This window comes from Rhodnius prolixus, unplaced genomic scaffold (assembly GCF_049639745.1).
Source record: "Rhodnius prolixus isolate KJV_2025 unplaced genomic scaffold, Rpr scaffold_4, whole genome shotgun sequence".
NCBI lineage: Eukaryota > Metazoa > Arthropoda > Insecta > Hemiptera > Reduviidae > Rhodnius > Rhodnius prolixus.
The window spans coordinates 38,462,492-38,488,432 of NW_027411614.1; the positions used below are offsets into that span (position 1 = coordinate 38,462,492).

Here is a 25,941-nt window from a genome sequence, read left to right on the forward strand (position 1 = left end):
TTAACAAGACATAACGTAGCTTAAAATAATCTTGTGATGCTATGTTTTCACTGTGCTCCAGAGTCGGCACTTGCATTGTATAGGAACACCTTGTTCGTAGGGAAGTTCGAATGCAGAGGAAGTGGCAATGTAAACATGAACAAAGGGAAAAATGAGAAAAATAAATAAATAAATAAATAAAACACGTTAACTGTGAAACAAAAAACTTTGAAAAGATGTGTTAACTGAATTAGATACACCAACGCCATCTCTGAATGTTCAACTGCATTAGATCATTAAATTTGCTATTGCAGAGAAACCAGTTATATTGCAAATTTTTATTGTCTTATAAAGACAATTATTAATTCATTATTACTATTGTCGACATGTAAATGGAAACATAGTCATACTTTCAACATGGATTTTTCTTTTCTTTAATGGTTCCGCATCCTCTGAAGCGCCTTATTTCTCCGATTCTCTAAAAAAAAAAAGAAAATTTACTCTTAAGCGCTACAGACTCTACTCAGATTAATTATTAAATTAAATTCAGTGTTTAGTTACGTAATAAATGGACCAGTTATCTTAGAGATTTACACAAGTTGTAATAAACTGTTACAAAATTAAAATGAATTTATAAGTACAGTTCAATTTTAAACATTCTTGAAGCTTTTTTAATTTTAATTTTAGAAAAACATTTTCATGATAATTTTTAAAAATATTCAACTTTTAATATTGAAAATCTTAATTTAGAAATGTTCAAACTCATTTAGAAAAAAATTAAAAAGAATATTACACTAAAATCTAATATTTTATGATTATAATTATTTTTTTATTTTATAATTATTTTTTTTTATTTTTTATTTTTTTTGTTAGATAGCACTTTAAATAATGAAAGAGAGAATTTACTTATAATTTATAAGTAAAAAAACTAGTGCAATAATAATGATGAATGGAATCTGCCAACGTTTGACTTTTATAATATTTCAAAGTTATGTTAAATTCATAATTTAAACAAGAAATTATTTATACATGGATGGATTAACAGATAATATGAAGAGAGTGATTTTTAACAGAACAAAATAGGTAGAGAAATACACCTGCTGAAAATATTGTTTACATTTAGGTTGCCATAGTTTCAACCCTCAAAACAATGTGAATTTTTTATCATATTGCTTGTAGTTATTTCTAAGTCTACGCAGTGAATGGCAGAACTATATATTATTGGACAAATAATTGGTGCGAGAAATTTTCGACATAAAAGTTTATTTTGTAAATGGGGAATACATGCAGGTACAATAATTAGATTTTGTTTTTTTTAATGAGCAAAAGACCTTTTTAATGATATGATTTCTACAGGTGCTGGATGGCAACTAATATCTGGGTTGAAAGAGGGACAGACCCAAGTAGACAATCCAGGTTATGATGAAATGACATATTGGTGTCATCCTATTGATGTTCATTTTGCGACCAAAGGAATACCTGGTAGGTATTACTGACATGCGATGAAAAATTAATTAAAGTATGTTATTTTATAACTCTACACCTTTTTTTACAATTTATAGGCTGGCCAAAACTTTATCTACAAGTTTATCATTATGACGAGTTCGGACGAAGCGAGATTTGTGGTTATGGCTATTGCTTTATCCCAACAACCCCTGGATCCCATTTAGTGACATGTTCTACGTGGAAACCCGTTGGTACTGATTTTTTAAACATATTTATTCTATAAATAATATATTAAAAGTTAATAGGAGAAGAATTAACAAAACATAATGTCTCCCTCATTCCTAGAGAATATTTGCTCTCTATATCTTAATCTTGGTCACTAGAATTGCATTAATGTTTAGAAAACCATGTACACATCAAGACTAGTTAATATCTCACAACGTTTAATCATAATGGACTAAAGTAAATGTTGTTAAAATGAGTTTTTTCTTCTTATTTCAGGCAAACTCTACGATAAATTTTCTGAATATTTTATTGGAGGTGGACCACAGTTACGAAATCCTGATATAATTTTCAATGGTCTTGATCGTTACAGACTTTGTACTGAACCAATGGGATCCGTTGAAATTGAATTCAATTTGATTCAGAAAAATTTTCAAAAGTACGGTGTAGAAACTTATTAAATTTAATTGAGAATCGATATGTTACCTGTGACTAAAAGAATTAAAAAACTAATTTTGATTATTATTATATCTTACTTACATCAGTGTACTTCACTCGAAAGTACTAATATTACGATATTTAATATAAGTGATGTTGAAGAAGAAAATATTACGATTAGCGAAGTGCCTCTGTTTCAAAATATATCAGTCATCGAAGCACTGAATACAAGTGAAACTTCTTATTTAATGGACACTGATGAAACATCATCAAGAACAATAGATTCCTCAGTCGGCAGTCAGACTCCTACTACATCAATGGTATTTGAAGTTACTACATCTATGCCGACTACGACCTCACCTCCAAAAGAAGAAAGTAAACTGAGTGGATGCAATTGTGATTTTTCCGTGAGTTAAAGTAATATTGCTTATTAAGTAACTATTATATGAAATAAGAATCCTTAGGATTTGGATACATATGTATAACTCGATTAGTGCTCATAAATATTGAGAAATTAAGACTTCAGATGTTTTCCTTTTTATACTTTTTCCATTGCCACTTTTCACCCTAACATTTAAATCCATTTTTAAAAAACAACAGTTATTCAAAACACTTTCAACGTACTCTTCTGATTTCATGCAGACCAGCATGTAGTGAACATCTTCTAGTACTGATCACGATATCTTCTTTTCTTCTAAAGCGGTCACTAAAATATTCTAAGAAAGTAGTGACGTGACAAATTTAAACTATTTAAAATTTTATCTTAATTTCACCTTTTCTAACTTCAAAAGCCACTTTTGAAAGATTCTGCCGTTGAAAAGTGAAATAAAAAAAAAACCTAAAAAGTTGAAAAAAGACAAAATTAATTAATTAAGAAACTGAATTACAAAATATTTTCACCTCAATGAAATCACAGTAGGAATTACTGTTTTAGGTTGGAGAATGCGACATTAATTGTTGCTGTGATAATGATTGCAGTGAAGATGACAAAAATGTATTCACCACCTGCTTCCCGGACTCATTTCATGCGCATCATACTGGTCTTTGTTATTCTCCCAAATTTCTTTATAAGAACAATACCAGTTATAAAGTTTTAAAGGAAGACAAAGGTTTATTGTGCATTGCACAAGATAATCTTCCAGAACGATTGCATTATAGAAATCAAAAAGTAAGGTCATTTTACTGTCGAACTTTATACTTCTTTTACAATTTAATATAATTTTATGTAATAATACTTTAAGAAACTAAATTCGTTTAATGTTATAGATTTTATCAACATTTTCTGCTTTCAATAAAATTTGGAAGAGACGAAAACATTTTCTTTGGACTTTATTGCAATCAAATGAAATGTATATATTTCGCAATGACCATCATTATAAGTTTGGTGTACCCATTTGGAGATTTAATAATCCAGGCTCACTAACAACAATAGGTAATATATAATTATTTTCTGTCATTAGATTCAAGTCATGAGTATAAACACAAAAGTTAAAAGAGTTTAAAATAAACAAAAAAAACAGCTTTCATAGGCTTTAATTTTACGATGCTATGTAAGTTGATTTTAATCAGCCAAAACACGTTTGTTTTATTTGATTCTGATCTGTGTCAGATTTTCATCCATTTTCGGTGACTAGCTCTTTAGGATGGTTTCATAAATTTATTTACAATTGTTTTTCATACTTGCTTAGTCTATGCGCTGCGTAACAACAAGTAGAGCATGCGACAGAACCACTGAGAGTGGAAGTCAAATTCTTGAAAATCAAGCTCTAAAGATGGATGAATATTCGACACCAGTCAGAATTAAAAAAATCATTTCTGCTATTAAGGACCAAATAAAATATAACAAGTTAGGAAGATTTTTTTTTTTTACAACGTAATAATATAAATCACAATATTTAAGATTTATTCATTTTTTTCAGCTTTTCCTATTTCTATTTATTCAAGAATGTGTGAAGATATGCGAATTATTAAATATCTGGAAAACTTTGAAAGTGTTTGTCTTGTTCAATCGCCAGCCTCCAGAAAATCTTGTGAAAACAATAATGCACTGAATGCTGCCAAATTAATTAATACTACACTCATTTCAAATCCATTGCTAGTTAATATTTCAAATTTAGAGGTATGTTCCTAATCATAAGTTCTGAATCTACATGTGGTATGTCTTTATGTGTGCTCACATACCTGGAATCTTCTGCAGTTTAACGGTATGATCCCGGTCATTAATTTAAGGTTACAGAGCTGAATCTCTTCTAATTGCATCGCAAACGCAATGCTAAATTTTACAGATGGCAGCAACAATAACAATATTGATAATCCAAAGAGATCCCAATAATTTTGTTTGTTGCAAAGTATGTGGGTTTTGTAGTCAGTCAATTCACCTCTATTTAAATGTGAGATTTATTGGAAAATTTATGGAACCGAAATTGTCGAAGTGATGGAGTAAAAAGTTAAATTAAATAAAGCTTAAGGCCGACTTTTGGTTACACGGTTTCAGTTTTATGCTCTTCGCACGAATTTGTTAAGGCATTATTTGAGAACATTAGAATTAATGTTAAATGTCCATAAACAGAACCATAATATCTACTGTCAGTTTTTAAGTTGACGCATACCACAGAAAGCGTAAATTTTAAGAGCTTAGCTGAAGCAGGTACTTCAGTAGCAGAGACGGAAATTGATTTTAAGGAAGGGTTTCGGCAGTCGCACTTCCCTCAAAAGTCTTTTTGTTGTACAAAACCTTCAGAGTTGTAGTAAGAAATAGGTGTGGCTATACTCATACTCAAATTTTGTAATTATGTCAAATAGTTTTTTTTTTTTTTTTTTCTGTTACTAGGTAGAAAACAAAATTGCAATCGTGTCACATTTTCGAATTCGATGTGAAAAAATATCTCAAAAAAATAAAAATAAAATAAAGTAAAATACTTATACTTTACTATATTTACTAAGTTTTACATTTTACTGAATGTGATGAAGTAACATTTTACGAAAAGGTTTATTTATTTCTATGAGATTTTCTTAAAAAATAGCTTTAAGTATTTTCTTTAAACTATGTACTCTCATGTAGTAGTGTTGGTGAAAAACGTTTTTAGCCCTAATCAGGAAAATAAAAGGACTGTTAGTAAAGGGGTAGATATTCTTTCCTCTAAAGAATCTTTTCAGTAAAATGTACGGCCCTGATTGTATTACAATTTGAAGGGTTGTTAAATGTCTAGATTAGATTCCAAAATGAATATCTTAAAGAAAATTCCATAGTTACCTGAAACATCACATTACTCAATGGATTTTTTTCGTATCGGAGATTTTTTCAAAAATATTTTCTAAGTTTTCTTTCAACTTTGTATTTATATTAAAAGTTTCTGCTCAATCTTTTTTACGGGAAAATTCGTTTAGGACGTTTTGAGCGTGTTAAAATGCACCTATAAGTTATCAGCTCGAGAATTGTAGTTAGAGAAAGTGTTCGCATCAGATTATTTCAAATCAAAATTGCTGAGGAATTTTAGGTAATTTAATCCTTCATAAAAGTTTCTTTTTTAGGCTATTTCTGAAGAACATTTGGTTACAATATCAACAATATTGTGTGTGGATGGCAATGGATGTTTAGAAACTAAGCAAATTCCAGAACCAATTTACGACCATACTTCAAATTTATGCAGAAATACTATTAAATCGGTCCAATATGTAATCAGACATAATGGTACATCCGGAATAAAGGAAGCTCAATGTACAATAACTTTACATAATATTTATTTAAATGTCGCATTTAAGCAGGAATATAAGGTAACATTTGAATGGGCCAAAAATGAAAGTAATATCTTTGAAAGAAGTGGAACACCAGGTTACATAGATGGTAAACCAGTTATAACTGGTAATCTTGTTAAGAATAAAGTTGGTGATAAACTAGAAGAAAGAGTGTATATCAACAATGAAGGAAAACAATGGTTGAGTTTTCCAAAAGGAAGTAAAAGTGGCTTGTGTGACGGAAGGATACATGTAATGTTCAATCACAATATGCTATCGCAGTGCACGATTAAATTAGAAATGGTAAATTTTACCAAAAGCTGTGAAGCTCTTCATGAACAGGTACTTATTATTTATTAAACTTTTTGAAAAAAAAAACTTCTTAAACATTTTTTGTGAAATAGCATGTATCTTGAACTGGAATACCGCTTGGTTTGTCTTGTGTTTTGTGTTTAAAACATTAAATTATGGCACATAATCACCAGAGGGAGCGGATATTTCTATAGTGGCTGTGAAGCTTGGATTGGTAAGTGGGAAACGTCCTATTCAAATACCTCGTGCTGCCACTAAATCATAACACTAAAAAATGTTAATATCAAAGTATATTTTCGCCCCCTCTACGATATCTGATTGATCAAAGGTCCTTAAACAGCTCTTGAAAATGGGTGATTAATTTACAATCTACTTTACGTTGCTTTAACGCCTACAGCGAGAGGCTTCAGCCTAATGCGGCTCTTATCTACCTCTCTTAAAACCATAAAGACTATCCCCTGAAGCAAAACTTTGGCTTGCCTACTATGTGTAAGATAATCCTGATTTCCTTGCATCTCCTAAAAACTTCTAAGCCTTCCTTCAGAGAAATCCTCCCTCAAAATACATTAAATACATGAAACATATACTTTAACACAGTTTATTTAGTGTTAAAAAACGTTTCTTACTTCTACCACAATTTTTGCGTAGATGACTCATAAAGCGTGTAAAATCAGCATTTCTACTACCCACTTAATGAAGGGAAGATATTCCGCTATTCCCTTTCTTTTTTTAAATCATTTAGACTAGAGCTGACACTTCTATCCGGCAGATATTAATCTCCCACGCCCATAGCCTTGAGCGCAGCTTTACTAGCCCAAAAATTGCCGACAGGCAGCAGCATTTAATTATATCAATAATCTCAGCCTAGAAGATTGTGACCTCCTCCTAAGAGCCATAGGACTCCTTTTTAAAATCTTATATCCAAGTTCCATCTCCAGAAAGCCAGTTAATTCTGAACTATCAGAATAACAACAGATCTCAAAGTTACCATTCCTCTATTAGTTTCTTAAACGTATGTTAAATGGAATTTCATTTCCTTCGCTTCTTTTAAAGACACATAGAAATGATTTGGGCCACTTACAGGCAGAAGCTCAATTGATGGGTTGTTTAGCATGTCCAAGGTACAATTGAAGACGATTGTTCTCATGGAAACTTCTTACCGTCAGATCTAAAGGGCGCTTTCATTTAATTAATTTTTTTTTTGCGAATCCGAATCCTACTGCTGGCCCTTAGATATTCTCTTCCTAGGAGCTTCCTACAGCTCACTATCCGGTGATAAACAGCGATGTCTGTAACGAGAGAACACTGTCTGGAGGCCGGGACTAAAAAAAACTTCGGGCCCCAATAACCTCAGATGTTGACACGCCTTATATTAATATATGTATATATTGCGTATACTAACTCTAAACAATAAAAGAATGCTTTTCAAGATGTGCTTAAGACATCCTTCGAAGTGTACTAAAGAATGTTGTTAAAAGATTTATTTCTTTCACGTTTTTGTAGGTTTGGAATGTCTTGCTTAATGGACACAAAATTAATGCCTCGAATCCTCAACAATTGAATGTTTTGATTTCCAGTCAAGGAAATCCAGTTCCTGATGTTTTAAAAGAATGGGTACCAATTTTAATAGAAACACCGCTTGAATATGACTTTAAGAGAGCTCGCTGTCCAACTCTGATCAGTGGTATAAGTTATCATGTTCTTTATTCTTATTACGGTCCTATGGCTAAGCCACAGGCCAAAATAATTGGTGTTCTAGCAAAGACTTATACATCCAATTTAATGTGTGCCAATGGAGACAGAGGTGGCTGTTTATTTAAGATATCTACTTCTGTAACATTTACAGATGTATCCCAAAAGGCTGTAAGCAAATTTGCCAAACCTCCGATAATAAAAATTAAATTACCATCTGATTTTTTTTATCCTTTTACAGCATCAGCAAATAGACTAGAGTTCAGTTTCTTTATGATAATTAGTATGCTTTTAACTGTTTGCTGTTAATGTTTGAATAACTTAAGTAAAATATTACAAAATGTACTTAATGTTTAGCTTAGTTTGCATTTACCGGATTATTTTTTATATTCTTTTATTGTAAACTAAATTTGTTTCACTTGATTGTATAAATTTACCAGTATTCAAAACTAATTATTAATTCTTTAATATAGTAATTTCATTAAAGCCTGAGATGTTTTTCTTAGACTAGCATAGAATCTTCACACATTGTTTATTGCGTAAATGAAAAAAATAAAAACAATTATCTCATTGTTTTCGAAATAAATAGTAAATGATAGGGTAATACTATTAATCCAGGTATATCGCGCATCATGCCAGCAACACTTAAACCCTAGAATGTCATATACTTAAGACCATTTTAAAAATGTTAAAATTGAGAATACAACATGGAAGATCAACTCTTTGTGCGAAACGTTTCTTACATAAGTAAATCAAAAAACTCAAAAATAACTAGGCCTTTTTATAACTAACTACCATAAGATATTTTGAGTAGTAGTGAATTATTAAAACAATCTAAGTTAAATAAAATATGTGTTTAACTTTTATTGCAAGCAAGTAATACAGTTACCAACAAAACCATGACTACCGGCAAAAATCAACATACAACAAGCAAATTATTTACAAAGAAAAAAATAAAATCATACATTAATATTTGGTATATACTGGTGAGTTAATGTAATTTAAAACAAATATATCACAAATACATGCTTAAATGACATAATTTTAATTGAAATCACATATAATTTCAGAAACTGGCTCATTCAGAAAACAGTGAAAAATTCCCTGATTGAACTGTTTAAAAACTATCCAGTAAAAGAAAAATATCTATTTCTTATGGTTTTTGTTTATATTTTATGATTTTTTTTTTTTTTTTTTTTGGCAGGTAATTTTATCCTTTTCTTTCTCTATAACTTAAAAAGACAATTTATTTTGTTCACCAAATATCGTTACCAGTTGGAACTTTCTCAAGACTTTGGACCAGGCTACAATTGCGTTGATTCATAATTGTGCATTTCTTTTGACTGCATTTGAATTCTTTCACAAGAAAATGGTCTTATATATTACTTGTAGTAATTTTCTAAAAATTTAGCGAAAGCTGATACCGAGTTATTCAAAATTTCTTTTTAATAATAACTAATAAAATAATTTTAAAAAAAATATATCTAAACAAATCATTAATCTTAATAAGTAACAATAACAATTTCATTGGTAACAATTGTAACAAAATAATCGATAGTTCCAAATATTATGAACCCAAAGTGCAAAGATCATTAATTGTAGAAATATTAATCAATTAACAACAAAAAATTGAAGCTAACAAAATTTAATAAATAACAGAATCATGAGTGAATTCAAAATTCTATTAAAAAACAAGGATCGGTTTTTTTGTTTTTTATTAACTCGCAAACATAGAATACATTGAAATTACTCTCATATTTGAATAAGGAACTTATTATCAAAATGATATCCAAACATTAAAATATAAGTAATTAGTAATTATAAATAATCTCTAATTAAGCAAGATATAATGAAAACCTGTTTAGAGGACTAGTTTTTATTTTTTAAGTGTGTTTTGGATAACGAGCTGATTCTAATAACGAAAAATTTTATTATTATGAATTTTTAAATAGCATAATAAAAGTGACCTGATTTTTTGAACATCAACCCTGGGACGCTTTATTTTTAGTATTTTGGGAGGATAAGAAGCAAAGAGTCAGATTTGACACAAAATTATTTTTTAGAAAGAAAAAAGAAATAAGCGGTGGCACTTTCTGAGTATCGAAGCAACACACACATAATAAGTATGGTAAGAATGAAACAAAAAATAAACAAAATAGTGCGTACACTCACACTACGTCCTCTTTTTGACAATTTCCAATTGTTTTCATTCAAATTCTTGCAACTCGTTAAATTCTCATTAACGATACAAGCTAGAACAGCGACATAAATCACTGAAATGGCACTTTTGAGGAAATTCTGAAATATCCCTTTTAAGAAAATTGAAACAGCAAAACATTTCCTACAGAAATTACTGCTTATTTTTCAAAGGTCCTTACTGGTATAGTTATGAGTATTTACTGCCCAAAATTGTAAGCAACTTGAGTGATTTGGGCTAAATGAAGAAAATTCCCTGGTTTATTTAGAAAAAAAAAAAAAACAGATAGTCAAAAAACTAGGGATATTTCACTACTAATCCGGGATGTCTGGCCACCTTAAACGTTAGCTAATTCAATGGCACTGCTTTTGAGTTAGAATTGCAAAAATTGTGAAACACTGAAACAGACTCATACATCAACATACCATATCTTTTGGATAAGGAAATAAAATAATATTACCTCCCTCAGGTCAAGTGTTCTTAGTTATTCTCGCTAATTAGCCGAGAAAAATGAAACAATATAATAATTATAATAATAGCTAATTTTCAACCCCGGTGAAACCTATAAACAATTCAAAATAATTATTTTAAATGTCTTTACTTTACAATTTTTATGAAAGTATCATACTAGAAGTATGTCAAGAATGAAGCAAGGAATCAGCAAGAAATCGTATGAGCAGCTCTAAAATAACTTTTAAAGATTAAAGACAGAGATTAAGAGAGTATGAACTCTTCTTCCTAAGACCCAATTATTACTTATTTTAAAATCTTCAACATACATACAAATTGAACTAAAGAAAAGAAACTATAACTTAATAAAATGGTAGATATTAGTTTGATCTAAAAACAACTATTGGGATTTCATAAACTGTTTTCTGAATGTGTCTTGAAAAGCTTTTACAAGAATCTTTTTAAATAGTTTAATTAATTAAATTAAACTATTACTTAACAAATAGTGGAACTGTATTTTCCTAAGATTCTTACTAGTACCGTTATTTTACAAATCTTTTGTTTGTTTTTTTTTGTTTTTGAATAAACAAAACATCACAAACTTACAAAGAGAAAAAAAGCCAGAAAATAATTTTTAATAAAGAGTTCAAATTATTACTTCCTGAAATTACAGTAAAAAAAAAAACTGATATGAATAAAATTTTGAATCTAATTCAATTTGAATTGAGAAGGGGTTAATTTTTTTATTTTATTACTTTAACGATTCTTCAACAGTGAAGTAGGAATATTGGAAATACAAGGAAACAGGCACTTTTGTGACAGATGGTTGTACTAAAACATCTAAATGTTTAAAAGAGGTTAAGGAATTTTCATATTAGTGAAGAGTAATTTTCAGTTTTATCGTTATCACAAAATATGTCATACTATTACAGACATAAATATTAAATTTTATAAAGGAAGACAAGCACTTCTTAAGGTAATATAATACAAAATAAAATTTTTAGCCATTACAATAATCATTTTTTAAAACTAATAAAATAATTGTCCCAATTAAACAAAAATATGAGATAATTAAATTTAAAACTTAAAATTACTTCTTACTTAATAGAATGTAGTTTTACAACAAATTTTAGAATTAACTATAAGGTTTTTATTACACAACCATTTTAAATTGTTGGAAGAATGACAGAGGGGAAGCCTTAATAAATAATAAGAGATATTCGTTTTCTCTCTTTCTCAAGCAGAAGTAGTATAAGGGAATTGGGCAATTTTTCCCAGCCTAATATTTCTTAAATTTCCGTTTCAGTACGAAAAGCCGTTTTCTTTACACACGTTACACGTTCATCGCCACTAGAATTGCTAGAATCGGATCTCGATCTTGTGGAGTGTACAAGAGGGTCAGTTTGTTTACTTTTATACAAGACCGGAGTAAATGGATCGACAACATTATCCAATAAAATATTATTTGTACCAAGTTGCATGCGTACTGAACAATGTCTTGGGCCCGTAATTCGTTGTTCGGTTTCAGTCTGTTTGGATACTGGTTTATCAAATGAAATTAGATCACTAGCAACATCTGTTAAATTGTTTTCAGTTTTGTTGGGCGGTTGTGCGGAACAGTTATTACCATTTCCCAGTTTACTTTGCCAACTTGATGAACTTGATTCACTAGTAACACTATTTAATGAAGTATTTTCCATGGAATCAATATTCACCAGAATACCCTCAACCACACTTTCTACAACATTAGAAGGTTTACTTCTATTTTTAAAAGAAACTATATTTTCGGAATCATTATCCCAACCGTCACAAGAAAGTTTATTAGTTTCAGCTTTTAATTCTCTTTCTGACGTCACTATTGAACTATGGCTAAGTTTATCCCGATCAAATGGTCTATTTCTTAAGGACATAGAAGTCACACTTGATACTCCTAACTTGAGAACTTTATTAACTGGTGCAATATTTACGATACATTTATCTGGTTCACCACACGTCTGGGTTGTTTTTGAACATTTCGTTTTTGAACAAGTACATGTGTCACAGTGTTTAGTTTGAGCCCTCTCCTTTTCTCGTTCCTCCAAAATTTTTGCCATAATTGCAGCTGACACGATGTCCACAGGTCCTGATTGATTTGATTTTTCTTCACAATTGTTTACGTCTTTATCTTTAAAATGATTAAAAAATAAATAACATAAAATTAGAATAGCAATGCATTCAAAGATATCCATATTATTCTTTAAAAAAAAAACTTAATATTATGGGGTAGATGAGATTACATAACAGTATAATTAGTATATGGCAATGCAGTGGTCCTTTGTATTAAGAGTACAGTGCATCTAAAATATTTGTTTCTAGGCAAATGTTAGAAATAACTAAGAGACATCCCTTGGCTGTTTTCTAAAAACACAAGGGAAAAAAAACTAAGAGGCATAAGATATAAGCCTAAAGTGGCTTTTGTTCTCCTTAGCACCGACCATCTTGAAACATTTTAAAGCATTTAATTTTGCAAGAGGGAAGGAACTCGGCGTCTCCATGCCCTATCCTTCCATAAACCTTTAAGCCAGGTGGTCAATACCATATTTTTCCTGGCATGTACGGGTACCTCGAAGAGTTTACCTTGCTCTTCTCGCCAAGACTAGATTCCTCCTACATTTTCCACTAATTTGGAGAACCACTATAGCTTGCTTAAAACCTTGAATATCCTGAAGATCAACACGTCTTGGTAATCTTCCTACCACACTACAAGAGGTAATTAATTGTACCAAAGTTCTTAGCCTGGAAGATCCTGGCTATTCCATCAAGAGCAGACCTACTTTCCTGCATGGAACAATCAGAATAACAGCAGACTTTACTCGTTACTCTCCTATATTTCTCACTAAAGAAACCTTAAAATGATTAAACTACTTAAACGACTTACAGTAATTTTATAGCCCCTCCCGAAACTACTGTTTGCCGTATACTAAAAAGTAGAAATTGGTTTTATCATGAACTCCAATGAATATCTGCTTTACATCTTATCATTCAACATCTTAAGATTCTCATTCATGCCAAGAGATTATGCTATTAATCGACTAGACTTGGATAATTTCATCTTTTTTGGGTAATTAAAATTTTGACAATTTGACTAAATGGAATGGCGTAATGGAGTAGAGCAAAAATAGTGTACAAAGCAAAATCACGTGATTTTGTTAATGTAAGTTTATAAATAGCCATCAATTGAACCGAAAAAGTTTTGCAACAATAGACTCTCTGGGTCACGGAGGCGTAGGATATTTTTACCCAACTTTTAGAGAATCTAACGACAAAGCTTTTGTATTCTTTTTTTTTTCTGTACTCCTCTGGGACTTATTATATTTACTATTATATTTACTTATTGTGTAAAGAAAGCTAAATCTAAATAGCCTTTATAATATTTGTTAAGCGAATGGTTCCTGACTAAACGCAACCTTGGTGTACTGCCAAGTTTGCCGACATACGACATACAATCGTACGATTGTACTATTACTACACAAAATGAACTTCTCTAAATTCTGAAGCTACAAAATTTATATATGTAAAAATTAACTTGCGAAATTAAAAAAATACCCACTATTATTTATTCTGTTTTTGTTTACAAAAATTGCAAACAATAATCATGCTTTTACATACCTAATGTTCCTTTATTAATAGAATAAACCATGGCCGTGGGAGGATAAGTTGGTATAGGTACTTTAATTGTTTTCATTTCAGCTTTAGCTTGTACGTTGCCATTACCATCTGATTGTCTCCTTTTACTTGAAATATACGACCTAACTTTTTGTTGCATTTCGCTGGGGAGCTAGAACATTTAATTAACTTTTACTGTACACAATAATTTATGTGGATTTGCTTAATTAAGTTAATCCGAAAAAATTCAACTTAATACTTTCTTAATTTAAATTATAAATTTAGAAGCACACTCACAGTGTATGTTAGACATTTATCAAGAATCAACTTCAGCTCACTACTATTGTTATATTCTTAAACCTTATCAAGTACCTCTTTATTTCTCATACATATCTCACATTCGCTACAGACTGTTCATATTTACTTCAATAAAATACTTCTTTTGGTCGTAGGGTGATCCATATAACTCAGCACAAATAAGTTTGAAATGTGGATTCCCAATAACTGTTATATTCGAAGAAGTAAGTAAACTTTTGACTTCTTTTAAAAACTCGGTTTTTTTTCTGAGATATCACAGTTAAACACTTCAAAAGTATTCCAACCTAAAATTCTCACAAAAACACGGGGGTCTGAAGCGGTGACTAATTGGGTACAGGAGAACCCCCAAAATCTAACTTTTCATACAATCATTCAATTCACTCAAAGAGTAATGTTTTTGTTCGAATAAAGATACTTGTTTGTAACTGATTCTTGAATGTCTTAGCTATGTCAGCAATTCTAATAAAGTAACTCTACGCATCTAACATGGAACATCTTTATTAAACCTGATTAATCCGTAAACAGTCTATATAATTTCAAAAATATCTTAATATACTAGATGTAACAAGAATCATACTTACAGAATCATACTTCTGCGAAACAAAATTCGAAGGCTTACACTGCAACAGTTGGATAGCAAGATTTACATCGTTCCTATATCTTTCCTACAAAATAAGCATTATATAAGTTCTTTTAAAGAGGACATTATTATAATTCTTCTATGTATGATGAAGACTGCTAACCACAATTTGATTACATAAAGGATAAATACTAAAGATATTTTTTTCAGTATCTCTTTTTTATTTTCTCCTCTCATCACATTTCAATATGAACAGTATCAATATGAATCAATGTACAAGCAAAGAGATGAGAGATAAGGAAATAGTGCAAATACATATACACGCGCACATGCATGTGCACCCTGAGACATGAGTGGAATGGACGACCATCCAGTGATGGAAGTCGTTAGTTCGTGAGGTTGGCAAACTTACGCAGCAACCTCCTAGGAGTTCGGCGTTATGTGTTGAAATGGTCGCGTGGCCACCTCCACCTTAGTTTGCGATTTGAATTTGAAGGAAGTATTCTAGTGGACATATTGTGGACCAGAGAGTTAATAACTGTCTAGACTTGAGTGGAGTTTTATGTGTCGAGATTGGGCTATTTCAGAAACGAGAGGAATATTTAGGTCAGAGATTGGAATAGTTGAAAAATTATTTTACATTTTTAAAATTTATCCGTAAAATAAATACAACTGAGCAGAGAACATGTACTTACGTTTTCCTCTTGTAAGCGAGCTACATTGTATTTTTCATCTACTAAACGTCTAGTTAAGTTAGAAACTTCGGTTGTTAAGGCATTCTTTTCAGTTTCACATTTGTCCACAATCCTAAGCAATTTGTCTTCTAAATTTTGATTTACCTTCTGCACCCTCTTGTGAGCTTCATATAACCTATAAAAAAAAAATACATCCTTTTTATAAAAATATTAAAAAACTTTTATGAAGAGAAAAAAGTTTTTTTTATTAGGCTTCAATATTTTTTTTATGCCATCGTTTTTAAGTATTAATAATTTTTTAAGAAATATTAAAATAATGCTTACTTTAAAAAATTATCAAAATATTAAAACAGGGGATTTTAACAGGACAGGCCCTACACTCCCCGAAATGGGATCTGTTGTAGCACAGTCATCATTATCTTTATAGTTTAAAATTGTCTAAATAGTGAGAAATCTACCTAGAATACTTATCCTGCCAAGTTAAAAGTTCTTCAGAAAGAGCTGCCATTTCACCATTTGGAAATTTATCAGCTTCTTTTAGAAAATTTGTTTCCATCGTTAGTATATGATTCTCTCTTTCTAAAAGTTGTTGTTTTAAGTTTTCAATTTCCAAATGTAAATGCAAACCAGACTGATCATGGCAATTTTGACAACGACATCCACATCCCTAAAATACAAAACAAAAATTACAAACTACATATTAATTTTTTTTTTTACTTCATTAGTCGTATTTACAACTACAACAAATGTTGCATCAAGTAAATTTGATATTACTGGTTAAGTTACAAACTACAACTAGAAAGTTTATCGGGAGGTATGTGATTTAGATATTCTATAAAGAGACCAACTAAATCATATATCACCGACAAATGAAAAAGTTTTGGAAGTCAGTATCAATGATAGCAGAATTTCGATCCTACCTTCTGACAATTATTTCTAGACTTTTGCAAGTTAGAGTGACACTTTGAATATATATATGTTCATATTATTATGGCGCTGATTAATTTAATTAATACATGTGATATATCCTAATTTTAAAATTTAATTAAAACTATTCCGCCTTAATACACTTAGAATACCTGGTGTGGTATTAAAAACTCCAAATACGATTATTTTTACTAAATACTTATTCAAATAAGAATTTTATATTAAATTTAACTTGAAAGTTAATCAAAAAGTCACCTTAAGACTTTAATTTGGTTTACATAGGGCAATTCTTCCTGCCATTAATCATAATCCATTATCAACTTTTTTATTAGAAAAATAATTATTTAACTGAATACATCGTAACTGTTTAATAATTTTGTCAGGAAAATCCCATATGTTTGCCCAACAACTTGAACATAAAGCAAAATCTCAAATGTTTAAGAAAGGCAATTGCATACGTGGTTGGATCCTCTTTGCTCCACAAATTATCAAAGATAATCAGAATTCTTAAAAGTAATTAATAAACCACAAGGATCACGAAAAGTTAATACTTACTTCACAAGTTTTAACTTTCACAGACATTATAGAACAAAATTAAAAAATTAAAATCAATTAAAATATTATTTAGTTTCTCCAGGATGATTACTGAGGAACGAAAAATCACAACACATTGTTCTCACTTTAAAAATTTGAAACAATAACCACGAAAAATTAGTAAGTTTTCAAAAAAATAAATATTTGATCATTTGGTCTTTATAACCTTCTCATATTGAACCAAACGCCAGATTTTTTTTTTCTTTAAGACAGAACTGTCCAACTTGTAATGTAACATGAATACGAGCAATATAAAAATTAATGAGCTGTAAGAACTCAGGCTTCCATAAAGTATAATAAAATTATCAGTGTTAAAGATGCAGCATGCCATGCAAATCACATTAATCAGCTGGTTTTGGATGTATGGAACCTCCCTGTATGGTGCTGTGTCCCTCCTCCATTCGATATCAGCAGTCATTTGTTTTTTTCTGTAGATCGAAGGATCACTCCTAACCTTGTAGGATCAACGTATTTGTACATTGTTTAATAAATTAAGGAAGGAAAATTAAACATAATAAAATAAAAAAAAGTGGTCTACCCATTTTCCATAAATAGAATTTTTAAAGAAGAACATGAGCTGGCATTCTTATTGAAATATTTGGCTTCAGCAACAAAATCCTTTGAACTTAATATATTGTCTATTCCAAAAAAGAAATAAGGTCTACGGTCTACATCACCTTAGGTATATCATTTCTTCCGACATTTAATAAGTAGAGATGATGTATTTAACCCATTTATTAAAAGTGATTTTGGAGCTACATATATCTTAGAAGAGAAACTCAAGCTTGTCTAAATATTAATCTATAGAATAATGTGATTTGTAAAGGGTGTAATCACACATATTTATTGCATAGCTCGTAAGAGTGACCGTGTTTCAGGTTGCTGAAAGATCACCGACGAAGTGGTTGTTCTTCTATGGCTTTGACAGTGACGATCATTTTCCATTAATAGAAATAAAGATATAAACCAGAACTCTTCCAATTTCATCCTTAAGGTTTTTAAAGCTTAAAATAAGGGTGCTATAAACCATCCAATTTATTTAAAATCATTAAGAATGAAGTGTAATGTAATATGTACTTTGTCATGAGACTGTATGAGTCTATATTTAACCAAGTTTAAAGAAGTTGGTAGTTTAAAAGTTATGTAGGCCCAAGCTAAGAAAAATCTAGAGTGGATGATGATGAAATTAGATTGAACATAAACTTTAGCATATTAAGCTGATTAGGTTTAATAAAGGAGTGAAATTTTTGACTATATGACGGTGGAGTCCACGGAAGCGGAAAATTCGGTAACTGATTCGAAAGATTATATGTTTTCATCCTTTCCAGACTAGGCACATAAATATTTTACACAGGACGCAACAGAGAGGTCCATGGGTCGGCCTATCAAAATCGAAAGTTGCGGCAAACTAATAGAAAGATCTTGTTTGAAGGCAGATAGGAGAAAGCATAGATTGTCTTAGGACTTCAATCTTTATAACTAGGAAGGAAATAAAGTAATAAGTAATCCTTGTTAGACTCTTTACTAAAATTAAACCATAAATTAGGAAACTACAATTGATATTAAGAGTCAGAAGTACAAGAATAATAATAGCATATGATGATCAATGACCACTTGCATTTCGATTTCATCTGCACTTTATCGATGTAATAGTTGGCGGGAAATAAATAAATGGTGCGGCTTGCCTTTTCTTTGGTTTAAGTTTAGAATTAATTAGTCTTGTGTTATGAAATGTAATTAGAGTAGATACACTAGAACTAGAATTATTATTATTTATTTTTGATGTTAAATTCAGTGACAGTAACCTCAAGTCTTTTAAAATAGAAAATATATGATTTAATATTAAATGACGTTTATTTGTTTTGTTGAGCATTATTTTATTAAATTCTGAAAGAAGAATGGACTTCAGAAGATCAACTAGAAGAAGTTTAATTAAACCTATTTTAAATGATTTAAGTTCAACTTATCCTCATGAACTACAGCTCTACAATACAACCCCGAATTTCGAAGTTTCCTTTGCCGATGTCGAGCAATCGGCAATAGATAGGATGGCTGGTAATTTTTAGGAAGTAGATTTATATTTATTTTTATGATCTTATCACATTAACATTTAAATCTGTCGTTCCTTACTTTAAGAAATCTAGTTAAAATGAGAGGCCTAATCTCAATAATTTAATCCAGTAACCCAGGATTACTTTTATAATTTACCTGTTGTATTTAATAAAAGTTAATTAAATTTTGTTAGTTTTGCAAACGATTGATGAAATATCTTCCAAAGGCTTGAAAGGGGACGATTGGAGGAGAGCTATTGTGGATGAATTAAAAAAACAAGGCTTGAAAGGATTCTGTAAATTGGTAAACTATTTAAACCCACTCTTTTAATATCTTAAATTATAGACCGTTTAATTAAGTTTTAACGATTTCCAATCAGCCGTAGATTGAAAAACATCTGGACATCTAGGACTTAAAAAGGGATCTGCAAAGAGATCAGGAAAATTTGACTTGTCTCTGAAAAAAAATATATTTGTAATTTATGTATAAATAAAAGTAAAAACGTTTATATTAATAGGTAACATCTACTTCTTCTGGAGATGATGAGACAGATCTTTTGCTCCGCAAACGAGATCACATATCCCACTACATACTTCGATTAGCATATTGTACATCAGAAGACAAAAGAAGATGGTTTGTAGCACGGGAAGTAGATCTATTTCGATTACGTTGGATGTATCTAACTCCAATCTCACGTACCAAGTTTCTGAAACTTAATAACTTGAAATATGACATAGTAAGTATTAAGTTTTACATCTTTCTTTTCTTTCTTTTTTTTTTTTTTTTTTAAGGTTTCAGTTAGAAGCATATTTTTTTTTAGGTGAGTGATTCAGAAAAAGAAGAATTTATAAAGTGGTCTAATGGAATGATACAATTGAGTGGCGATTACTTTAAAGTTCCTTTTCAGTTGGTGTCAGAGTTATTACGAAATAGAAAAGTATTTTTGCATAAAGGAATAGCGTTCATAAATAATGAAGATATTATTTCTGTAATCACCAACTCGTTTAGATCTAGTCTCGCTCAATACTTAGCAGTAAGTAATATTTTAAGTTTTATTCTGGACTCTTTTTAATCAAACAAATTAGTAGTTAGTTAAGAATACTACTATTCAGTTGTTGAATATTAACTCTCTACTAATGGGTCACATGTTCTTTATTCTAAGTATTTTCATGATATTCTTTAAGCTATTCAAGAAATGAAATAGATCATGTGACATTCTTTAAGTAATAGAAATTGAAACATATGATTATTATTTCTTTTAATTAAAGTTCTTCCTACATTATTTTTTAATTTTTTTATCAAAAGGCTTATATTATACGGAAACCAGTGTTCCTCACGGTAGAGCGATAATCTTACACTGTCGGTACCTATTAGAACTTCCACAATACTGAAGTATACCATTCATCAAAGATTTCATGTCATTCGCTAAAAAGAAATTCTATTCCTACCCCTCTGGTCATACAAATTCTCTTAAAATACAAATCTCTTCTTTGTCTATCCAAAGCTAATTCATTCGTGACTAAAGCGGCGGTGGTCACTCTACTTTCTTGTCGATTGAGTTATTAAGGGATGAAAAATGTGCTAGAAGCCCTTTAACGCGTTTGGGACAGTAATTTTGTAATGTATAATTAACAGCAATGAATTAGCAGAGAAGATTTTGGATTTGATCTGGATCTGGCAAGAAATTGAATCAGTCGTTTAATTTAGTAAGTAATGGACGTAGAGTCCGAAATGTCCTGAAGGAGGAAAATGCGGTTATGGGGAAGCAAGTTTTTGGCAAAGGGAGGGATTTTTTTAGTGGGATTTGGGCAGATTAGATTTAGAAGTACTATAACTCCAGGCTGCCCTGGCGTAGGTAGCCAAGAACGGATGATTGCTTTGTGTAGGATTACTGTATTTTTGAAGGACATATTGCAATTTTCAGAAAGGATTGGAAAGAAGCCATTTTGTTTTACCACCGGTATATCTTCTTCTTCCCATGGTGCTACAGTCCTATAATAGGACCTGGACCTCATTTAAGAGAGAGTGCCACTCTTCCCTATCCTCGGCTTTTAGGCGCCATCTTAGACCCACCTTTCGCAGATCTCTTTCTACGTCATCTAGCCATCTTATCCTGGGACGACCTCTACGTCTTGCGCCTCTCGGGTGTCCATATAGTACTTTTTTAGGAACTCGGTGATGGGGCATCCGTTCAACATGGCCGAGCCATCTGAGCCTGCCTTTTTTGATACAAGAAACTATATCGGGTTCTCCGTATAGTTTCTTGAGTTCTTCATTTTTTCGGAGCCTCCATTCACCCCGTCAATGTTCACCACCGGGCCGTAGATTTTCCGCAACACTTTTCGCTCCCAAATCCTCAGCATATTCTCACATTCTTGTGTCATTGCCCAAGTCTCGCTACCGTACATCACTACCGGCCTTATTATTGTTTTATAAATAATAATTTTCGCCGGACGTGACAAATTCTTAAACCGCAAAACTTTTTGTAACGCATACAGACACCTGTTTCCTGCAGTTACTCTTCCTTTTATTTCAGCGGTTATGTCACAATTTGCTGTCAGTACGGAGCCAAGGTATTTGAATTTGTCGCATGTGGAGAAGGTATAATTGAGAATTTGAACTTGCTCTTCTCGTTGGCTCTGGAGCCTTGAGGTGCGCATGAACCTTCTCTTGGTTTATCTCCAGGCCTCGTTTTTTTGCCGCTTGTTTAAACTCTTTAAATGCTCCTCCTAATGCTGCCCTTGACCTAGCAATTATTAACACATCATCCGCATATGCCAAGTGTTGGGTCATCCTGTTGTATATGGTGCCCCCCTGGTTCGTCCTAATGGCTCTTATGGCCATTTCCAGGCATATGTTGAATATCAAGGGAGAAAGTGGGTCGCCTTGTCTCAATCCTCTTTCAATTGGGAAGCTCTCAGACAGCGAGTTCTGTACTTTGACCTGACCACATGTATCTCTCCAGGTTAAACTCACCAACCGGACCAATTTTCTTGATATTCCTAACTTTCTAAGGTCCGCTAGCGCTACTCGGCGATTGATGGTATCGTAGGCCTGTTTGAAGTCTACGAACAAATGCTGCAGATCGACATTATATTCATAGGTCTTTTCAAATATTTGCCTACAAGTGAAGATGTGATCCGTCGTGGCCCTTCCCGGTCTAAACCCGCACTGATACTCACCCAGAATGGTTTCCGCCTTTGTGATTAATCTTCTATAAATTGCTATCGATAGAATTTTGTATGCCACTGAGAGCAAAGCAATGCCTCGATAATTCTCGCAATTGAGTTTATCGCCTTTTTTATACACAGGGCACAAAATTGCCCTGCTCCATTCCTTTGGCATGCTTTCACTTATCCAAACATCGCAGATCAATTTATAAAGTTGTTCTATCACAGCATCTCCCCCAAATTTCAACAATTCTGCTTGTAATCCGACGCTTCCAGGTGACTTATGGTTTTTCAATGACGCTATAATCTCTTCAATCTCTTCTTTCTCTGGTGGTACCTCATCTTCAGGAACCTCCTCCTCAACATCAGTGTCCGTTTGGTCTTTCTCTTGTTGCCCCTCCTCTTTCTGATTTTCAAACATACACTGGAAATGTCTAGCCCATCTGTTCAAGATTTCCGTTCTACTGCCCAGTAAATTCCCCTGCTCATCTCGACAAAAATCTATTCTGGGCTGAAAGCCGGTTTTTATTTCTCGAACATCCTTATAGAATTTCCTATTCTGTTTGGCCTCAAAATCTGCTTGCACTTTATCCAACTTCTCTCTTTCATATCTTCTCTTCTTTTGTCTGCACATTATTTTCACCTTTTTCCTTTTCCTACTATAATCTTCATGTGTCATTCTTGTTCTTCTCTGCAGCATTTTTACTCTTGCTTCATTCCTCTCTCTGACAGCAACCTCACATTCCTCATCGAACCAGCCCTCTCTCCTCTCATGGGTTTTTCTTCCAAGTACTTCTTCCGCAGCATCATTCAAAGCTGTTTTCAAATTAATCCATCTCTCTTCTACATTTAAGTTAATCCTGGATTGTCCCGCATCTAAACTGCTCTCTACTTTGTCTATAAATCTCTCTTTTATACTTACATCATTCAGTTTCTCTATATTGTATACAACCCTTCTTTCAGATCTTCCTCTTGGGCTGGCAGATAGCTTTTGACAATACTTAGCTCTAACCATAAAATGGTCCGAGCCACATTGTGCCCCTCTAAAGCTCCTTACATCGGTATATACTCCACCGTTTATGTGTGCCGTGAAGATAGATGAGTTTAGAGTCAAATTATTATTGACTTCCTTTTGGAAGTTGGTAGAGGTATTGAGTGTGCAACCATTTACTACTTTTCATCACTGCAAATTAAAAACTGATCTTCAATTCAATAACGTCAACATTTTCAGCAACTTAAATTGGAATAAATCATGTTAATTTCTAATTCAATTTGTTTCAACAATTATTTATTTAATCATTTTTTATTAATTCATTACAGTTTGCTAGTCGTCGAATCCACAATCTTTGTGAAGATACAAGAATACAGGCTATTGTAAATGGTTCAGGAAAAGTACAGAGAGAAATTGATTATACGGCTTTCACTAATAAAGAAAAAATCGACATAAGAAATATTGATGCCGTGAGTCTTTTAAAGAATGGAAAATAATTTGAATTACAATTAAAAATTCTTATAACAATTTATTTATTCAAAACTAGATATCAGAATTATCATTCCCATTGTGTATGAAACAACTTCATGATCGATTGCGAAATGACCATCATTTAAGGCACAGTGCAAGACAACAGTATGGACTTTTTCTCAAAGGCATTGGTGTGACACTAGAAGATGCTCTAAAATTTTGGAGATCAGAATTTACAAAAAAAATGGATATAGAAAAGGTTGTTAGCCTAACTTGTTCAATTTGCTTATTTATATTTATACTGTTGATTCCACAATACAATTATCGAATTATCATAATTTTGCTACTTTACAGTTTGAAAAGTCTTATTCTTACAACATTAGACACAATTATGGTAAAGAAGGTAAAAGAGCTAATTATGCCCCACAAAGTTGTATGAAAATTATTAATGGAAGTGTTGGTCCTGGAGAATTCCATGGTTGCCCTTTCCGACATTCTGACACTGTTTCATTGAAGAGAACTTTGGAAAAGAATAATATAAATTCCATTGGTAATTGAAGTTTTATATGTTTGACGATTTCATTATTATGGCTTTATAGATCACTTAACATGTATATCTTTACTTTGTAGCCGCTCAAGAGATTTTAGATTTGGCCAAAAAAGGTCATTATCAGTTGGCTTGCAGTGCATACTTCCAACGTAAACATAACGTGGATTCCGTTACTATAAACCACCCGAACGTTTATTTTGATGAAAGTCAAATGATCCTCGTCAACAAGTGCATAAAAAAGGAATTCAAAAGTAACAAACTATTTTTTGAGTTTTTCTAGAAATGTAGGTCTGACAATATGGATTCATATATTAAAATCTTTTACAGATGAATCAGAGAATAAAACATTTATAGCAAAAGACCAGAAACAGGAAAATATGTGGGACGATGATATGGAAATTGACTTCTCCGCTATTGAGTCGTAAATTATTAATTTTATCACGATATGTTGGAGGGAATTAGTTATTAACAAATTTGTTGGCCACAGAATGTAATTAATTTTGATTCAATCTTAAATAAATTGCCCTTTTTATCATTTCGACATGTTTCCTGTCTTCTTCAGAGCTTTGTAATTAGTAAAGCCAAGGTTCTGCCATCTATGTTTTTGTTGCGGAAGATCTTCAGTCACATAGTCAGTCCACTTATGCCAATAAAAAAAAGATTGAAGAAGTCAGAAATTGTGCTTAAAATCTTAGTTTAATTTCTAAACGACCAATCCTTAAATTAATATTGAGCTTACTGAACATGGAATTGAACATTTATGAAAAATTAGTTACAATACAATTTAATTTCTTATTTCTATCTAATTTAATAAATTTTTAGTTGAATGATTTCATAAATGGATAATTTTTTTTTTAAACACCATGTAATATTACATAGAATAAATTTAAATATATACAGAAACGGAATCTTTAAAAACATTCTACAAATAGATTCTTATATATTTCGTTTTACGCATATATATCTTGCAGTTGATATATTATTTGGTGATTTACAGGCAATTTGTCATCCACAACCTGTAACATTCAAAATAAATTACATTGGTTCCCTATGTAAAATATTTAGAATGAAATAGCTGATAGAATGAAATAATTGTTTACCTTTACTGTCAACATGATGAATACATTTATTTTAGCTAAACCCAATTTTATTTATTACGTTTCATTATTTTCAATAATTTCAATGAGAGTAATTTCTGTAGGCTGTGAATACCAATATTTTTTAACTGCCGTTTTGCTATTAATAAGAAATCCTAGGGAAGGGATTAGCTATGAGGTTAGCATACTGGACTCCCACGCGGAGGTCCCGGGTTCGAGTCCAGCAGCTGACCCTTAGATTTTCTCTTCCTAGGAGCTTCTTACAGCTCACTGTCCGGTGATGTGCAGTGCTGTCTGCGACAAGAGAACACTGTCCGGAGGCCGGCAGTGCACTGAAAAAAGCTCCAGGCGCCAATAACCTAAGATGTTGACGCGCCCTA

At 31.6% G+C, this 25,941-nt stretch overlaps 4 protein-coding genes across 7 annotated transcripts; 3 read left to right on the forward strand and 1 right to left on the reverse strand.

The window, feature by feature from the left end:
- The first annotated feature begins 1,109 nt into the window (after positions 1–1,109).
- Positions 1,110–2,160, forward strand: B9d2 (B9 domain-containing protein 2). Its single transcript, XM_074131570.1, has 4 exons — positions 1,110–1,269; positions 1,336–1,461; positions 1,542–1,676; positions 1,927–2,160. The coding sequence occupies exons 1-4, from the start codon at positions 1,182–1,184 to the stop codon at positions 2,106–2,108; spliced, it is 531 nt and encodes a 176-aa protein (XP_073987671.1). The 5' UTR covers positions 1,110–1,181; the 3' UTR covers positions 2,109–2,160.
- tctn (tectonic) lies at positions 2,127–8,837 on the forward strand. 2 transcript variants are annotated; one of them, XM_074131561.1, is made up of 6 exons: positions 2,127–2,492; positions 3,020–3,253; positions 3,352–3,517; positions 4,005–4,204; positions 5,617–6,162; positions 7,636–8,837. In XM_074131561.1, the coding sequence occupies exons 1-6, from the start codon at positions 2,127–2,129 to the stop codon at positions 8,131–8,133; spliced, it is 2,010 nt and encodes a 669-aa protein (XP_073987662.1). In that variant the 3' UTR covers positions 8,134–8,837. The 2 variants fall into 2 exon arrangements, with proteins under 2 accessions (XP_073987662.1, XP_073987663.1); XM_074131562.1 differs by having other exon boundaries at positions 7,710–7,749.
- On the reverse strand, positions 8,663–17,590 carry LOC141456004 (uncharacterized). 3 transcript variants are annotated; one of them, XM_074131565.1, is made up of 6 exons: positions 17,192–17,590; positions 16,168–16,376; positions 15,710–15,884; positions 15,016–15,099; positions 14,120–14,288; positions 8,663–12,635 (listed from the first exon to the last, which is right to left on the reverse strand). In XM_074131565.1, exons 1-6 carry the CDS (start codon positions 17,216–17,218, stop codon positions 11,761–11,763), a joined length of 1,539 nt encoding a protein of 512 aa, XP_073987666.1. In that variant the 5' UTR covers positions 17,219–17,590; the 3' UTR covers positions 8,663–11,760. The 3 variants fall into 3 exon arrangements, with proteins under 3 accessions (XP_073987666.1, XP_073987667.1, XP_073987668.1); XM_074131566.1 differs by lacking the exon at positions 17,192–17,590 and adding an exon at positions 16,892–17,044; XM_074131567.1 differs by lacking the exon at positions 17,192–17,590 and adding an exon at positions 16,630–16,736.
- A 1,273-nt stretch (positions 17,591–18,863) lies between these two features.
- On the forward strand, positions 18,864–25,007 carry Prim2 (DNA primase subunit 2). Its single transcript, XM_074131568.1, has 9 exons — positions 18,864–19,285; positions 19,476–19,585; positions 19,800–20,018; positions 20,103–20,315; positions 23,773–23,913; positions 23,991–24,173; positions 24,269–24,464; positions 24,545–24,715; positions 24,792–25,007. Exons 1-9 carry the CDS (start codon positions 19,129–19,131, stop codon positions 24,887–24,889), a joined length of 1,488 nt encoding a protein of 495 aa, XP_073987669.1. The 5' UTR covers positions 18,864–19,128; the 3' UTR covers positions 24,890–25,007.
- Positions 25,008–25,941: the final 934 nt, after the last annotated feature.